Genomic DNA, 18,437 nt, shown 5'->3' with positions numbered 1-18,437 from the left:
GACTGATAAGAAATGGAAGTATTTGTCGGATTTTCCCACATTTAGTTGTGTGCAGTAATAGTTTTGGATAAAACAATTAGAAGTCTGATAAATCCTTCATCAGGGTGCTTTCCTGGTTTTGAAACCAGAATGTTTCTCAGAATTACATACACAACTTACACAACCTCTCTGATTTTATACAGCCTATAAATTGAAATGGTGAATGTATGTTATTCATTTTTCTAAACCGATTGGAGAACAACAAAGTTTTTTTTCAGACTTTAAATCTTACCTCCTCCATAATTTTCTTTTCTACTCCTTTAAGCAACTGTGTTCAAAAATAAGGTACTTGTGAGTTATCAGCACACATCACTTTAAAAGTAGGTTAGGTTAGGTTAGGTTAATGTGTGTGGATAAATGACACATACTTGAAAGTTATTATATTTTATTTAAATAAATTACAACTAACCTAACCTATTTTTAAAGCGATGTGTCCCAATAACCCACAAGTACCAGAAATAATATTATGTGTCACATCGTCATTATTTTAAATTTCAGAACTTCAGTAGTTGAAACGAAATTCATCTGTTCATTGTTACAGGATCAGACCGCAGATAGCACGGGAACTCATCGACATGTGTCGGATTTGTACCAGTGTTACGCCAGGCAAACCCCAGGTGACGCTGGGCTCAGACAAGGCCTTCACATATGATTATGTCTTTGACACGAATGTCCAGCAAGAGGATGTGTACACAACCTGTGTAGAAGCTCTTGTGAACGGATCTCTCGAAGGTTACAATGCAACTGTTTTGGCATATGGACAGGTGAGAATTTGTTATTATGAAAGCATTTTTTGGGAAATCCTTCACAGACTGTGTTTATCACTTTAGATTAAAGTAACCTACATTTCAGAATTCGTTTTCTTTATCCTCATGGACTCTGCGTCATACATAAATCTGGCTACACCACACATTCTGCATTTGTAACTCATGGGCCTCCTGTGTGTGTGTCAGAGCCTTGTTTGTTGTGTCTGCATCTTGTTAGTAATAGCTACGTGTCTTCTGCTGCAGTTCACGCATTCTTGTTTTTCTGAGTGATGCCTACCTTATCAGGGTTATGTCCAAATAGCAACCCCATTTCCACATCAGATTGAAAGTAGGCAGTAGATTCCTTCTAAACGCTGGGAAGCACCTCAAAGACTACATGGTGTTGCGTCCAAGGACACGATCAAAATATTATTCTGGTTGAATTCTTGGTTTTGAACAGTATCTTCTGTGAAAAACATGTTTTGTCATTAGTATGTTATGATATGTAGGATTTGAGGTTTCTGCTGCGGGGAGTCTGAAGACGGCTGCCTTCTGGGTTGTTGCGCCGTGTAATTTGGTAGTTTACTAACATTTCAGAGGTCCTTTCTGCCTTCATCATCAGGGCGATGATAGTGGAGGTAGCATAGATGTCTTCTACCAGAATTCACAGCACAACAACCCAGAAGAATGTCATCATCATGTTGTGATATGTTTGTTTTATTACGTTGTTTTTCTTTGTTTTGGCACCGAGCCTACATTGTGCCAAAATTCAGAAGAACGTTATCATCCTCACTACCACGAAAACCTCAGATCTCATATGTTTGTTTTATATTTGTTTTGCAGACAGGATCTGGAAAAACATATACTATGGGCACCGGATTTGATGTGGAAGTCGAGTCGGAGCAGATTGGAATCGTCCCACGGGCAATACGTCACCTCTTCCATGGAATTCAGAACCGCGCAAACCAGGCTCAGGAAGCTGGTCAGCCAGCGCCAGAATTCAAAATAGTAGCACAGTTTATGGAACTGTACAATGAAGATATTATTGATTTATTTGATCATTCAAGGGGACAATATGCGGTAAGGGTGAATATAAAAAAGGTCTGTTGAAGATTTAAACAAGGTGCGGTGTAGCAAGGACTCCGTGTGGTGTGAATCAATTCAGTCAGATTTACTGATCATATTCGTCCACTATCTCTCATGGCGTTCACATCTTATTTCACAAACATTTATTATGTCTGTTTACATGAAGTGATTCAGGTTGATATTTTAGTAACACTAATAACATTGTATTTCTAAAATTGGAGTCTGATTCTGAAAAAAAGTTGTAAACTTACTTTTTAAGGTGTTCAGTTTTTCAAAGAAGAGTAGACAATAGGTGCAGAGTTGCCATACCAGAAGAATGTAATGCTTAGTATGTAGTAGTAGTAGTAGAACAGTCAAGTTCCTGAAAAGTGTCTAGGAATATCACAATTATGTGGTCTGTCTCTTGGTTCAGCAAGGTGCCTTTTGCGTTGTACACTGTTGATTATACTCGTATACTCTGTACAATAGAAACCAGGCGCATGAATTTTTTTAAGTGCCAAACCAGAAGTAACGTAAATGTACAGCTGACATCATAACTCCGATCATTCGTAATCTTTTTGTATTTGTTTGTATGTGACTTTTTTTTGTATCTTCCATTAACTACGATGACTTATTCCTGATGGCCTTTAAACAAAGACACCAATATGTCTGCTTATTTTAGGAAAAATGAGAATTTATGTTTCTGTCTGTCTCTGCTCAGTCGTCCATGGTCCGTCATAGTCAGTTCTCTAGGGAAGAGAGTTATTGTTGGAATGGAGATTACGTGTATGAATTTTGATCCTGATGTCTGCATTTTTTCTTTTAATGATTGTGTTGTATTTGTAAAAATAATTGTTGGAATTTTTCTCTTGTATATTATTCATCTACGTGCTACAGACTCAAAATATACTTTGATATTCTGGCCCTTGTACAGGATTCTTTTAAGAGCTGACATTTTCAGTAAGATGTTCAGAATCTCTGAGCCCCAACCATGGATCTCATTCATCTTCACGTGGACTCAGTTATAGATTGCACATAATGCTGAGGTGAAGCAACTTCATCTGAAGTTGCTAAGACAAGGGTCAAAAGATCATCTCTTTTTCTTAGAGGGAGGTCAGGACAGGTTTCCTTCATGGTCCGTAAACTAGAACCGGCCCATCATTTGCAGAGCTGAATGTAGAGTTATCAGAGAAAATGACATCCGACTGGTGATCCACGCTGCCTTCGGCAAATGCTGGGCGGTTTAGTTTATGTTCATCGCTAATTACAGCCTTCACTGACCAGTGTATTTTAGTCTCAAAGCAACCAGCTACGCCGTTCTCTCCGGCAATGCCGGTAGCAGCCTCAAACGTGCTTGCACTGGCGAAAAGGTTCCTTTGAGCTTCGGCTGCTAACACAGCTTCCTGAGCTACGCTGGAATGCGCCATTACCCGGTTCCTCGACATCTTTATAGTTGTCCATCTACATGATATTTCTGTACTCATGCTCTTGCTGTGCGCCCTGGTCCACTATACTGTCCACCTCTAGCACTAGCACTTAGCCTGCCATCTTCAACAAGAGTGATGACTTGTTCATGGACAGAATTTTTGTTGGTAATGGTTCAAACCTGATATGTCAGCTATATTATAGAAGATTGACTGGCGAACATAAATGGACAAAATACACTGGGTGACTCAAAGTATGCTATACAAAATCATTTGTGTTTCTCATTTACATCAACAACCATAGGTCTACTGATGTGCAATTCAAATAACAAGTCAGAAATCACAAATGTAACCCACGATGAATTTAATTAAATTTGGTTAACGGTGACGTTGGTTGATCTCAGTGTAATGTTTGATTTATAATTGAGTCCATGCCGACAAATGAGATCCATGGTTGAGGCTCACAGATTCTGGATATCTAATTACAGATGTCAGGCCTTAAAACGAGTCACTTTAAGGGCAAATATATTGAATCGTATTTTGTATAAGTAATTTGAGTATTTTACAAAAACAAAAATGCTTCTAAGGTTTAACAAAAACAAAAATGCTTCTAAGGTTTAACAAATAAAACTATTTGTCTGCAGTCAGATTTGAACACAAAAGTTAGAATGTCAGCAAACAACAAATAATGGAAAAATAGAGTAAGTAACCGCCACCCTCACAGTTCTCTCCTCACTAATGTGACATAATATGGTAATAATATGAACGATAATACTGAGATTTACATATTGCTTGTTAACGACAAGTTACTGGACTTGATGAGATTTACAGAGAAACAACAGTTAGATGTTTTGTTTTAAATATGATGATCTGCTTGCTTCAATATCCATTTCTGGTATGAGTTCCACATAGAAGTTTTAAAACATATACGAGGTGCGATCGGAAAGTTTCAAGACTGTGTCAATAGAGGGCGAACCAGATGTAGTACGAGCTTCTGCCGCTAGGGGGTGCGGCCTACATTCATAGTGAATCAGTGTGCCAGCCGGCATCATCGAATTAGCATTTGTTTCTTAGTTACGGGCGTTTTGGTAGTGCATTACACCGACCCTCCTGCGATTTCGGAATGGCGGATTTTCATGAACAAAGAGTGTACATCAAATTTTGCCAAAGACTCGCCAAAACGGCTACGGAAACCTATGAAATGCTAAAGCAAGCATTTGGGGAGTCTGCAATGGGTCGTGCACAAACTTTTGTGTGGCATTCACGTTTTAAAAATGGCCGAACCTCTGTCGATGATGACGAGTGTTCTGGACGATCATCTTCGAGTACAACGCCCGAAAATGTTACGAAGATTCGGCAGGCCATTCACGAAGATCGACGTCGTACCATCAACGACTTGTGCGACATTGTTGGGATAGGCTATGGGACCTGTCAGCTGATTCTAAAGGAAGAACTCCACATGCGACGCATCCTGTCTGAGCACCAGAAGCAGAATCGACTTCTCGTTTGTCAGGAGCTCAAAGATCTTGCAAGAACCGACCCCAACTTCCTTTCTAAGCTCCGTGTGACTTCTTCCTCTTCCCAAAGATGAACATACAGCTAAAGGGAAGGAGATTTGAGATGATAGAAGAGATTCAGGCAGAATCGCAGATGGTGCTTGACAGGCTGACAAAGAAAGATTTCCAGGGATGCTTCCAGGCTTGGCAGCGGCGCTGGGATCGTTGTGTTCACTCCCAGGGGAACTAATTCGAGGGTGATGGATGAATTTAATACCTGAGATAAGTGTACGGGTTTTTATACGCACAGTCTGGAAACCTTTCGATCGCACCTCGTAGTTGTATATTATACGCGTGCCCCATTTTAATTAGTGTTTGTGCAAGTACAACATACAAGACAAAGAGATGCAGACCTCAGGATTTTAACTCTAATGCAATATTTACTTCAACGTTAGCCTGACACTGGTGACTGGCCTATGATGGAACATAAAGTGAAGATAGCCTATTAAGACAAAGATGGAAGGATACAGACTAAGCAAAGCCTGGTGTTTGTCTTCCCACCCAAACTATCTGCTTGACCACCTTCGTCAGTCAGCAGCTGCTGGTCTTCATCCACGGTGATGAGCATCGTCTGTTTTAGATCGTACGTGAACGTAGTCTGTACTATGTGAGATTTTAGGTTTTCACTGCATTGACAATGTTGAAGATGTTGTATTTGGTTCTTTTGCTATGTGGACTAGCCAATAAAAGCCAACTTTTTGGAGAAGTATCATGTCTTCATCTTCAGGACTAAAGTGACAATGCTGGGAATTGCTAAGCAGCATCCAGCAAAGAGGCAGGCTGCACTCTCCACCCTTGCTCAGTTAATTGTCTCTTCCAGATCTTTGTAAGGGAACCCTTACACTCTCAGACATTCAAAATGAATATGCCAATTGCAGTGCACGCTGAATGTTTGAGAACATGCGAAAGTCATCGTGGCTTATTTCTGAAAGCCATAGGCACACATGATGGAAGGAAGTGGTTGTGGCTTAGTGTGAGGTGTTGCCTTGAAGGACTGAGGTTGAGCATAAAGTACTTGTCTCAGGACATCTGTACTCCTGGCTGATAGGTAACCCAGGAATTCCCAATACTCAACTGCAATGTTCATTGCTTTGGGGTGTTTTAATTAACATTCAGATTCTTTAATTTCAGGGGAAGGGCGGAATTAAAATCCACGAAGATGCTTCTGGAGGCATTTATGTAATGGGAGTAACTATGAAGCCCATCATGTCGGCTGAGGATGCTCTTCAGTGCTTGCGCATGGGAGCACTCTCGAGGACAACGGCCAGCACCCAGATGAATTCTCAGTCTTCACGCTCACATGCAATATTCACACTTCACATTAAACAACAATGGATGGTGAAAGTGGAAGTGAGTACCTGCTGCTCAGAGTGCTGAGGTGTGTCTCATTGCCACCAGAATTGATCTCTGTGGTTAAATCTAAAATTGATTATGTGAACTGCAATGGAATTTCACTAACCTCATTTCTGGAATACACTTGGGGTAGAAATGATGTGAATTGCATCTTCTCCTAAGTGCTAATCTTCTCGGGTCTTCCTCTGTTCTGGTGGAGAGAGACTCATCACTCAAATCTTTCCAGCAAGTCAGTAGTTGCAGTGTCCTCAGTGGCAAATCAGACAAAGAGATTCAGTCTGCCTGTGCTCACCAGCCCACGTCAAAAGAATTTTAAATTTGTTGCCGGTGCTAGTACAGTTCTTGCATTTATTTACTTTGTTTCAGAATGTAGATGATGGGGACTGTGTGGTAGCAACTGATCCATCTAGTGAGTTTGAAACCCTTTCAGCCAAATTCCATTTTGTTGACCTAGCAGGGTCAGAACGCCTGAAGAGGACCGGAGCCACTGGTGAACGTGCAAAAGAGGGAATCTCAATAAACTGTGGTCTCGTAAGTTTTTATTTGTACCATATAATAATTTTATCTGTATGTTGATTCAGGCCTTCTGGGTCATGATGCTGTGAGATCTTGTTGCTCTTTACATCCAGAATAATTACTTGTACATTTCTTTAACAAAATCTGTATAGAAACATGCATTTTATGCTAAATATGCTGTTTCCATAAGTCTTATGGTTTTCAAGATAATTCAGCTAGACTTATCTTCATTGTGTTATCTGTACCGACTGACTGACAAGATTTGTAAGATAACCCCTAAAATTTGCATTCATAAGTTCAAAATTTGGATGCAATAACAGAACACATGAACTAGAATTATGCTATTCTTACATTTTCTAGCTTTTTCATCCTCGTGCACATTATAAGAACATCTGTACCGTTATTACTTATAGTTCTGCACGTTATCAAGTGTGTGAAATACTTTTATAAATTTATTTTAACTACCAGTATCTAAGCTGCTAGCCTTCACTATTTCAAAATGCAAGGGTTATTGTAATTCACCATTGAGAAGATTGTGGACTTTGGTCAGTGTTTGATTAAATTTTGGTTGCATGTCTTTACTTTTCTGGTATAACTTTCATGTTTCATATATTCAGAATTAATTATAGGCCCGTCACAATTCTTTGTGCATTTTTTGACTTTGCTTTTACAGTTGGCTTTGGGAAATGTGATATCAGCTCTCGGTGACAAGTCAAGAAAGGCGCTTCATGTGCCATACAGAGATTCAAAGCTTACAAGGTTGCTTCAGGACTCACTTGGAGGTAAGAATGCTCATGTGTTGCACTTCTCCTCCTCCTCTCTATTTTTTAACCAACTTATCTTCTTATGTGTTCTGAGTTAGTTATGGATGTAGTGATATAAGACTGGCTTTTATGGCAGCAAGAATTTGGATTACCAGACTGCCTTTCTGCTTACTGAATGACTCTTGCTCAGACAGGACTTCTGAATATCTGGCTGTGAACAAAGTTTAGTACTTCTTAAGGGAAGGATGGATTTTAGACAAAACGGAATATGAGTTACCACAAATACGACAACACGCGTTACAGTTAAGCGCTTTTCAAAAAGGGCAGAACACAGATGTAAGCTGAACACAGATAACTTTATTTCCTCTCATGACTTCTTGTTCTGACTAAACAGAAAATTAGATAACGTGAGAGAATGGGAATGACACAAGACATGGCCAAACAAACCAATAGAACGTGATATTTGGTCCAGGACATGAGATGACTTGAAGACAGTGGTCTGCAGAGGTACATGTAATGTGTATGTGCTGATAAGTACACATAATACACCAGCAACAGAAGACAACTTTTACGACAAACATGGAACTTTAAACTTAAATGGAAATGCTTTCAAGCTACAAATTGTGCAGGACTATAAGTTGCATGTGGGATACTTGGGCAAAGGAGACATAATGATGAAGAGTTAGTGAGTTCAATGGCAGATATGGAAATGGATAAAAACCTTTTTCCACCTGTTGGACCTTACTATTCTAAACAGCTTATTCCTCTTTAGATCATGTGATGCCACAGTTGAACATAGAAATGTGCAGCTAGTTCTTCTGCAAAACTTGACTGAAAATGCTGGGAGTTTACCGTGTTCCCATGGAGAGACTTGACTCGAGGTAAATTTCAGCAGTCACTTACCACTGCATTCCTCCAGAGTGAATTGTCACGCCCGTTTTGAATGTGGGATACACAAGAGCATGCTAATAAAATGTGGGGAGTGTTATATGGGGCAGCGCATTGGTGTTTTGAAGTGTACCATAAAAAACACAAAAGTGTAACATATTGAAGAGTGCTGGTAGCTTTTGAAGCCATAAAAAATCTCATAAAACATAAATGTAACAGAACATCTAATGTATTTTGCAATGTGTTCTGGTGAGTGAAATGCATGAAGCCCAGCGTATGGGTCATTTGTAGGATGGGGTACTAGGATTTAAAAGCCCAGCATGTGGGTCTTGCATAAAATGAAGATTGAGCACCATAAATGTTTACAGTAGTCCAGGGTTACAGCATGTATTATTAAAATTTGAATATTATTATATTAGAAATTAAGAAAATGTTATAATTAGTATATAATGTCCAATACTCTACTCTGTTCAAGCTAATCCTTCCATTGTAGTTAATTATTATTTTCAAAACAAAGGCATTAAATAAAATGTAACTTATGACTCATAGAACACAGAGTTTTTTTGTGAGTGTTATTAACTTTAATGTAACCAGTAATCTGATCTATTATCTGAATGATATATGAAATCATAGAAGTGAACAATGCTCGACTGTTTGCAGGTAACAGCCGAACAATAATGATAGCATGTGTGTCACCCAGTGATTGTGACTTCATTGAAACACTGAATACGCTCAATTATGCTAACAGGGCACGAAATATCAAGAACAGGGTTGCCATAAATCAGGATAAATCATCTCGGACCATCGTTCTCTTACGACAAGAGATACAGCAGTTGCAGCTGGAACTGCTGGAATACAAACAGGTTTATTTCAAAGTTACATTATCAGTAGCAGTTATTGAACCAAACCTTTCACATCTTCTCAGACATGCATGAAATTATGTTCCTTTCCAGTGTATGATTGAGTGCAGCAGTTTTAAAATGAAGTCGGACCTTGTTTTGTGTCATGTGTTCAGATAAATGTATTCAAAGGGACATTAAAACTGCTTCAGTCCATTATAAGTCCTATAAATGAAGATGACAGTCTTCTGGGATATTGCATCAAGCAGGATGATCACCCTGATGATGGAGTCAGTAAGCACCTCTGAAACATCAGTCAACTTCTACAGGATGATTCCCAGCAGAATGTTGTCCTCTTCATACTCACCAACATGAGAACCAGAAATCTCTCATAAGTCTTACAGTTTTAAATTAAGATAAAATAAATTGGATCTGGTGTAATGTACATTGAAATAAGTGGAATTCTTAGAGACTGAAGGTGTGTAATACAAGACCTAGTGGTTCTTGAATATTATAGATACTAACTATTGGAAAGAGAGGGTTAGAATAAGGCATTGTTACTGGCCCCCCATTAAATATTTATTGCAATCTAATACAAAAATAAAGTATTTTCAAAGAAGTTATTCCTTAGGAACAGTGGCCACAAATGTTCCCGATGTTTCACTCGGGAAGTGATACGCTGCAAGGAAATTCAGAAAGAATAAATTCCAGAAAGTGCATAGTCTTCTCTAATATTTGGACTGTAATTTTCTGATATATTTTTTTGTTGTCACGTGTGTGTTTTGAATCTACAGTTAGATTGAAGGGGTCTGTATTGTTGAGAACATACAATTCTAACAATCTGAACAAATGGAACTTCTTTTGATTTCTTTGCACATAATGCGACAGTGTTTTTCCATGTTATAATACATTTTATTGCAAACTGACTGCTGAAATTTGCATTTTGTCATTTGATGGGAAGATTTTACTTTCAAGATTTATCTGATCCTCATCTGCCTCGTGGCTCCGTCCAGTTGTAGAATGTAATCGTCATAATTGGTATTCAGTTGGGGTAACAACCAGCTTTCCAACATGTCCAAAAATGAGTCACCAGTCACAGTTGCACCATTCTTTTGTGTATATCCTGTATAGTGAAAGTACAGTTTTGTTTTTTGTGGAAAAGTAAACATAAGCATGTAAGAATGTAGTGTTGCGTAGTATGTGTGATTCACAAAGTTGTTTTTTGTTTAGGGCAAAAGGATGCTCGGCGAAGATGGCGTTGAGACCGTAAATGACATGTTTCATGAAAATACTATGCTGCAGACAGAAAATAACAATCTGAGAACTAGAGTAAAGGCCATGCAAGAAACGATCGATGTGCTCAGCAGTATGAACACCCACCTTCTGGCTGAAAGGGCTGTTGGTGGCTGGATACAAGCAGGTAAACTGAAGTGTCTGAGTTTGTCAGTCAATTTGCCTCTAGGTGAGCTGTCATAACATGTCGATGCTCTGAACATTCCAAAATTTCTCTTGTATTTGAGTCATTATATTCTTCTTTCTTTCACTCATTTCACTTATGTTCTGCTGTAACTGCACAGAGTCCAGTTTAATTACATTGGCTTCCGAATGTCTTCCCACTTAGATCTACCCATTTCCACACACTTGGTGATCACGAGATTTGGATGTCGTGGGGGTTGTCATTTATGTTCCAAAGTAAATTGAAGTAAATAAAAGTGTTTACTTAAAATTACTTTTGCACAGTGTTATTGTTGCTAAAAATTGAAAAATATTGCCTCAAGTATCAAAATCATCTTGAAGATATGAAACTTTAAAAAACATTGTTGCCATGTGACATTTACATATAACTTTAGTTCCTGCAATCTCGTAACACAAAAGTCCTGCCATCTGTTACACTCTGTGGTACTACAAATACTTCCTCTGAACATTAGAGTCATCTGTCATGGCATACAACTTCTTATGGCAGAGAAATTGGTCTGTTGGAACATCTCGTAAGCTCTGGGTGTATATATGTGATTTCTACATGTGAGGCACTGGTCAGGTCTGGATATATCCGTTTTCCACTCAGGAAGAGATAATGGACCAAAGAGCCAACAAAGGAGACTTTTGAGTGTAAGTAAGGAATTTAACCTATTAGAATCATGGCTGTCAGAATTAAGAACAATTTGTAACTACAAAATTTTTCTATCCCAGTGGGATTGACTCTGATGGTGGTAGGTGATAAGAATGGCTCTGATTCCTGTTGAATTTTTTCACATGAGAGGGGTGCAGTAACATGGCGATTGCCTCTTGAGAAACACATGTTATGGAAACTACAAATCGGTTTACATTATAAGAAACCAAAATATCACAAACACCAAAATTCAGGTTCAGGGATTTAATAGCCATTACAGTTGATGCCTCTCGCAGTGGATATATCCATACAAACATGGAAAAAGGCTTTGATACACATGAGAGCTTAAGAGTTGATAGACTATGAATTGGGAAATTTACCAACAAAATCAATGAATAACTTTTCAAGAGGTTGGCTAGCAATATCTGAACCCAGCATACGGGCTTTATGTTGGAGAATGTCTTTTGAGATAGAATACCCGAGTATGGTCTCATGACTGTCAGACTTAGACAGCCTTAGAGTATCGTCCGACCTCTGATGAGAGCTAGTATCGAAATGCAGCATGAAAAATCTAGTAAAATAGGAGCAACCAAAGGAGAAAGGGTGTCAGTAACAACATTTTGAGTGCCATGAATATGATGAACCGCAAACTTAAATGGCAAAAGTTTGATTACCCGGTGAGCTATTGTACCGAGCTGATGGTGGTGCAGAAGACACCACTTTTGGGCCTGATTGTTGGTTTCAAGGTCAAATTCAACGTGTTCATGATATGACCTAAACCTTTCCAGGCCAAATGAGAGAGCAAGACAGTCAAAGTTCAAAGGCCAGAAGTTTTCCGTCCTGAGGAGACACAGTCATGGAGGCATATGCAATAGGCTGACAGTCATTACAAGGGCCTTATAGATGAATCCTCACTTGAATAATAGGATAATGAAGGGGAGAGAAGGGTAGGATCAATGGGGAAGACATGCTATACGATTACTCACAGTTTCTAACTCAGCCCAAACAATAATTCGTATGTCCCAAATTCAGTGCGACAACCGTACATCAATAAAGGTTTAATATGAAACAGAATGTTAAATCCTTGACAACAAATACTATATTACAATGTTTTAATCAGAATAACATACCCAAAAAGGCAACAAACTCAAGCACAAAATGAAACTTGAGGATCCTTTCAGTACAGGAGGAAACACAAAATGGTAGCCTCCATAAAATTAGGTCAGATGGATGACCAGACAGCCACAGTGGGAACCGTATATGCCGAGGTAGCGTATGCCGGGCAGAGTAACTTAACCAGAGCAGCACAGATTTTCGAACCACTAAGAATGCACACAGAGTTTAGGTCTGAAAGAACTGACCACGCCAGCAGCAGGAAGGCAAGTGTCACAGGAAGGGAAAGAGAAAGGAAAAGGTAGGGAGAAAGGAAGATGGAAAGAGGAAATGGCCAAGTTTGGCATTACAAGTTGTTAACATGTGTCAGCAGCTGCGGAGGGCGTCTTCATGTTTTCCTGCACGAGTCCCACTTAGTCCTCATGTGGCCATGACAGGTGAGTTGCCTGCTGATCTTCTAGTAACATTGCTCCTTATGTTGGTGTGGCAAGTGATTGGTTCACTGCATTACTCTAGATAAATCTTTTATAATTTACTCATCTGTGTTTTCCTGCACTGTTAGGTAATTGAGAGAAATGTAATTAATATTATAAATGTTCTGTTGGCAGGCAATTTTGACATAGCACTAGGCGATACATCTTCTGTGGGCAGCCTGATTGCTGAAGCAAAGAAAGGGCTACAAAAGGACATGGAACTGCTGTCTAGAAGCAGTAGAGGCCAGCAAGGGGAAGGTGATGATGGCAAGAAAAATGGTGTGGAAGATGATGCAGAGGGTGAAAGTGATAATACTGATAGTGAAGAGAAGGGTTAGTATGTAGGATCTGAGGTTTTCATGGCGGTCAGTCTAAGGATGGCTGTCTTCTGGGTAGATGCACCATGTAGTCTGGTAGAAGTTTACTGATGTTTCAGAGGTATTTGCTGTGTCCATCATCAAGAGACTCATCAATCAGATGATGGAGGCAGCAAGGACCTCTGAAACATCTGTAATCATGATTCTTACAAATGTTCCCACGCTTGGAATGCATGTCTTAGTGTAGTGCTTCTTCATCTTTGCTGAGTCACGGACCAATAAAACAGTCATGTATTTCCTCAGGACTGATAGGTATCCTGTCTGTCCCACAAATAAGAGTCTCCAAACCTACTAAATACTAGCATATTAACACATTTTTATTTACAATATAAAATCAGTATGTTTATGTGGTTTTACTTTAATTAGATGCCATAATAACTTTCACTGAATGTTTGCATTTAAAAAAATAATCCACAAAGATAATTTGTTATGTGTTTGTATGTTTGTATTTTCCCATTTTTGAGGTATGCATTGACTGGCTCCAATACTCTTTCCTTCCCGCTTGGCCAGAAAGAGAAAGAAATGTTAAACACAAGTGGTTTGATGATCGACAGGAAATGTAAAAGTAACTAATCAGAAAAATGTGATTTTTCTGTTGTGTTATTATAATGCTGACTATAATTTGCAGTTCAACTACAGTCACTGACCACCAGCAGTTCATGGACCACTGGTTGAGGTCATTCATTTAAAGAATCCTTTTAGAATAATGAAGATACTTTAACTCGAGTATTTAACACAATATGATGATAAATATTACTTTAATTTTCAAACCAAAGGTTACTTGTCACTACATATATTTTTCTTATTTTTGTTTAACAATTATTTATTTTCATCCGTCTTATCACAATATTTAAAATTTCTTATAATTAAGATAATAAAATATTATTGATGTTCCATATCGATTGATCGATTTACACTTTGGAACATCCTTTACACAACATGTTTCAGTTTTTATAAAACCATCTTCAGGTGTATAAGATTTTCGAACTTAAAACTCAAATATTATTCCATTTGGTGATGTTTTATGCCATTTGTTTTTCGAATTTGGGCGAGGTGTTGTCTTTTCTTAAATTTAATCAGATGTACATATCGGTCTGTAAGTAGAAGATTGAAAGAAACACTAAAGAATTTGAAAGAATTTATAAAAGAATTTAGAGAATAAAATGCAAAATATATAAATTATAGATAAAAGTAGCAGTAAGATATAAATAAAAACAAATAAAACATACCTTAGATGTAGGATTGATTGTATGTTCCGATATGTCCAGAAGTACGACTGTCATCGTATAGGTGTGGGTCAATACTGACTGTGGTTGCTTGTGGAAGGAGTAAGTGAAAGGTGGCTGTCGGGGTTGGGGTTAATGATCTGTAGTGCATTGAAGATGGGGTTATTAAGGAATATGTTATTGTCATTTAGACAAATGTTTTGTTTATATGTTTGTTGTATGTAATATTTTTCTATTGTATTCCTATGTTTTTTGTTTTGTACTATTTTTAATATGTCCATTGTTTCGTTTATTGTATTATATGCATGTCCTGTATTTAGAATATGTTTTGCGTATTTTTGTTTTTCTATTGTATTTTGGGTTACAAAAGAATTTCCCTCTCATTCCATTATTATGTCTTTAAATTGTCATATTACTTTTAATTTTGATGATTGAATATTTTTATTTATTATTGCAGCTGGTGAAAATGAAGAAGACAGTGACAGCGACACAGACACAGAGGATAAAGGTAAGCATTCCATTTATTCAAACTTTGGGCTCAAAGCATCCATAATTTTTCATGATTTGTTATGTGTATTACAATTATAAATGAAACATTTGAATTACGTCTGTGGTAACTTTTCAGATGAAGAAACTGCACGTTACGGTTTGGAGCTGGCGGAGTTGACCTCAGAGATCAACATCAAACAGAAGCTGATAGAGGAACTGGAACGGTCTCAGAAGCGAATCCAGTTTATGCGACAACACTACGAGGACAAACTTCAGCTTTTACATGAACGAATCAGAGCCACTCAAGAGGAGCGTGATACTGTTCTTTTGTCCTTCAGTGAGTAATTGATAAAAGCAAACAGACTGCTTCATTCTGACTGGAGATAGTATCATAGAAATTCATAAAACATTAAACACTTAATTGCATACTCTCACCACACTTTTGTTTGCGAGTTCCCTGCATTTCTTTTCTGTCCCGTGTCAGAATCTGTTGAGAGATTTAAAATTTTTCCCTGTGCATGTTAATTTGTAGGAACTTAGGGGGAATAACTCATATGTCTCCAGATTAGTCTGTAACATTAACTTTGGCTGAACAGTGATGAGGTAGGAACATATATTGTTTTCTCATTTTCTTTATCTGTAATTTTAATTATGTGTTTTGGCTACATAAGGAGGGTGATTTATTATATGAGGAAAAGATGAAAACTGATTTCATTCTGCTGCAGTAACAAACCAAAATAGGAGGTTGACAGTTTTAGTTGTTTTGTAGTGTGTGTAAGTGGGTTGGCATGCACACATCCACACACACAGGCAAGCGTAACTTACAAATGTGCTTGCATACTCCATGTGGTTTTAAGCTAACCTAACCTTTCCTAAATGGACTTCTCTTAACACAACCTGAACTAATATGGCCTAACATATATGAACACTTCAGCTGATTCTCCACTTATATCAGTATGAACCATGGTTATCATGGTAACCAAGGAAAATATTCAAATAATGCATAACCATGGTAATTATGGTAATCATTGAAAAGTAATGAATTCATATTTAAGTAGTTCTCAAGTTGGCCACCAGCTTGCAGCACCACAGTGGCCTACTGTGTGTGTGTACCTCACGATTTTCTATGTCTTTTTTATGACTACTATTGGAACATTCATAAGTACGATTTTGACATTCTGCAGAATGGCACAACCTCCGTACCAGATTTCTTTCCAGTCCATCCAGTGGTTCTCAGGTGTAATCAACTGGACAGACGGATAGATGTGACCAGCCCATAATGCATTTTTCCCATGTGCTTCGTGCAAGTAACGCATAATAACTGAGCAATATTGTTTGTGTCATTACTCTCATCAGTACTAAACAAAAGCTTTCAAATTGTTTTGCTTTGTTTCTGAGTTCATTAAGTAAGTCACTACTAATATCATTGTTGCACAGACAAACTTATAATGTGAGGAAAAAATTCTTTTTTGAACATATTTCTTGCGCTGTGTGTTGAAAATATTTTCTTATGAATTTCCCATCAGAAAGAAGTTTGCTCGTTAATCGGCAAGTGAGTAGCAAAATAATTTGCTTGCAGTGCAGAGGAACTATCACTCCATTGTTGTTACTCAGGCCCCCTTTTTAAAACCACCACTTGTTCTTTTTTCAGAGCACTGATACAGTTTTTGTATGTTTATTTGTGCTTTTAATTTTAATGTCTGACAGTATTGTATTCTTTCAAAACAACAGTACTCTCCCATTTGTAGAAACAAATTCAGATTGCGCTTTACTGTTTTTGATAAAAATGTTATGTATGGTATTTTCTTTAATGTAGCTCAATTTTCTTTAATTATGGTTCCCCAAAGCAACTAATGCCAAAGAAATGTGCGTTCTGCATACACTTTGAAAATTACATACCAGAGAAAAGAACTCATATAAATTTTGCAAAGAATGATATTTATGTCTGAGAAGGAAATGCCACATTTCTGTCTTGAAGCAAACAACAGTAAAGTCTTGAGGTTTCAGGTTCTCATGGTAGGAAGTCTGAAGATGGCTGTCTTCTGGATTGCTGTACCGTGTAGTCTGGTAGAAGTTTGCCTACATTTCAGAGATGCTTGCTGCATCTGTCACCCTGGTTATGGAGGCAGCAAGCACGTTTGAAACGTCAGTAAACTTCAGATAATACAGCATAACAACCCAGGAGAATCCATCTTTACTGTAAATTCGGTTGTGTCAACAATGCACATTGCAGTGAGCATGAAAATTTATGGTCTCAATTCTGCAATAAACACACCGTGAACATCTGTAGATGTTGGCTGACTAATAGGCCTACTTGAGAAATGCATTTTGACTTGAACGTGTTCTGGCAGTAACTTTGAAGATTACTGTCAACCCTAAGTACTGCATTTCTCTTGGAGAACCGGTTAGGAAATTCTCACTCCCCAAACTAGGTGGCACGTGTAGAATAAGTACTAATATTTGTTGTTATCGGCAGTCATGCTCTTGTTTGAGGTAACTGACCACTGCCTCACTAAATCTTTGTGAGGTCTTGACCACCTCTTTCTAGTGACAGGTTTCATATAGATTGTGGTTCATAGGTTGAAGACCCTTGATGTGTGTATGTGTGTGTACAGTCGACACCATAATGCATAATAATAATGAATAGCAAAGAGAACAGACCTTATTTGTCAACCAAGCTATGGTGCATGCCATGTTCACAGCTAATCAAACCAACAAACCAACTGAGAAAGAGCGGAAAGTACGTGATGAGTATGAACGTAAACTATCAGAAATGCAAAAGGAGATGAAAAGACTTCAGTCGGCAAAGAAAGAACATGCAAGATTACTTCGCAACCAGACCCAGCATGAAAACCAGGTGAAGGCACTGAAGAATGACTTGGCTGAAATGAAACTTGCAAAGGTGAGCTTGTTCTGATACTTTACGTATTTTTAAGATCTTTGAAACTTGTGTGTGTTACATTATAACAATCAGACTAAGGTTTTTCTTTCTTCTGAAAATAAACTACACTTAGCAATGCCATTTAAAATTACCGTTCTTGATATTGTCAGACTGTGTAAGTTGTTGTCTTTTAAGTTTGAATGCTGCACAGTCTTGTAGGTGGCTATCAGTGATTTGGAGGATTATGTCACCTCCATCTACTGGGTGTCTCTGAAAAGTTGGTAGCCAAGTACAGTTTTACACAGCATCATAACCCAGAGGACCACCGTTGACATCTTTACTGCTATGAGAATTTCAAATCTTGAACTGTTAGAGTACGTAGTTAATGCATAAAAGTAAATGAAAACTTAAGGGCAGCTTTATTATAAGTTTTGACAATTTTTACTCTGTAGTTGGACATATATAAATTATTATTATTATTATATTTTTTTTAAAAAAGAAATGGCTTCTGCTTTTTAACTATTCAGAGAGGTAGATTCATCAGAGAATATTACTGTCCCACTGGTGATCCACACTGC

At 38.0% G+C, this 18,437-nt stretch overlaps 1 protein-coding gene across 7 annotated transcripts in view; it reads left to right on the top strand.

Moving 5' to 3' along the window:
• LOC147871648 (kinesin-like protein KIF21A) overlaps window positions 1-18,437 on the top strand; it is a 55,301-nt gene that overhangs the window by 10,475 nt on the left and 26,389 nt on the right. For all 7 annotated transcript variants that reach the window (XR_015538495.1, XR_015538496.1, XM_087360469.1 and 4 more), the window contains 11 exons: window positions 581-803; window positions 1,629-1,865; window positions 5,962-6,180; window positions 6,550-6,714; window positions 7,373-7,481; window positions 9,012-9,214; window positions 10,421-10,610; window positions 13,022-13,219; window positions 14,947-14,997; window positions 15,115-15,315; window positions 17,681-17,880. Coding sequence is in view for 5 of the 7 variants with exons in the window: in XM_087360469.1 (XP_087216595.1) it covers window positions 581-803; window positions 1,629-1,865; window positions 5,962-6,180; window positions 6,550-6,714; window positions 7,373-7,481; window positions 9,012-9,214; window positions 10,421-10,610; window positions 13,022-13,219; window positions 14,947-14,997; window positions 15,115-15,315; window positions 17,681-17,880 (1,996 nt within the window). In the remaining 2 variants the exon portion in view is untranslated. The remainder of the gene's footprint in view (window positions 1-580; window positions 804-1,628; window positions 1,866-5,961; window positions 6,181-6,549; window positions 6,715-7,372; window positions 7,482-9,011; window positions 9,215-10,420; window positions 10,611-13,021; window positions 13,220-14,946; window positions 14,998-15,114; window positions 15,316-17,680; window positions 17,881-18,437) is intronic.

This window comes from Zootermopsis nevadensis, unplaced genomic scaffold, assembly GCF_977971745.1.
Source record: "Zootermopsis nevadensis isolate Lab colony 2312 unplaced genomic scaffold, Znev_1.0 Znev_ptg000045l, whole genome shotgun sequence".
Lineage (NCBI taxonomy): Eukaryota > Metazoa > Arthropoda > Insecta > Blattodea > Termopsidae > Zootermopsis > Zootermopsis nevadensis.
The sequence above is the reverse complement of the archived record's forward strand: the minus strand, read 5'-3'. Positions and strand labels throughout refer to the sequence as shown.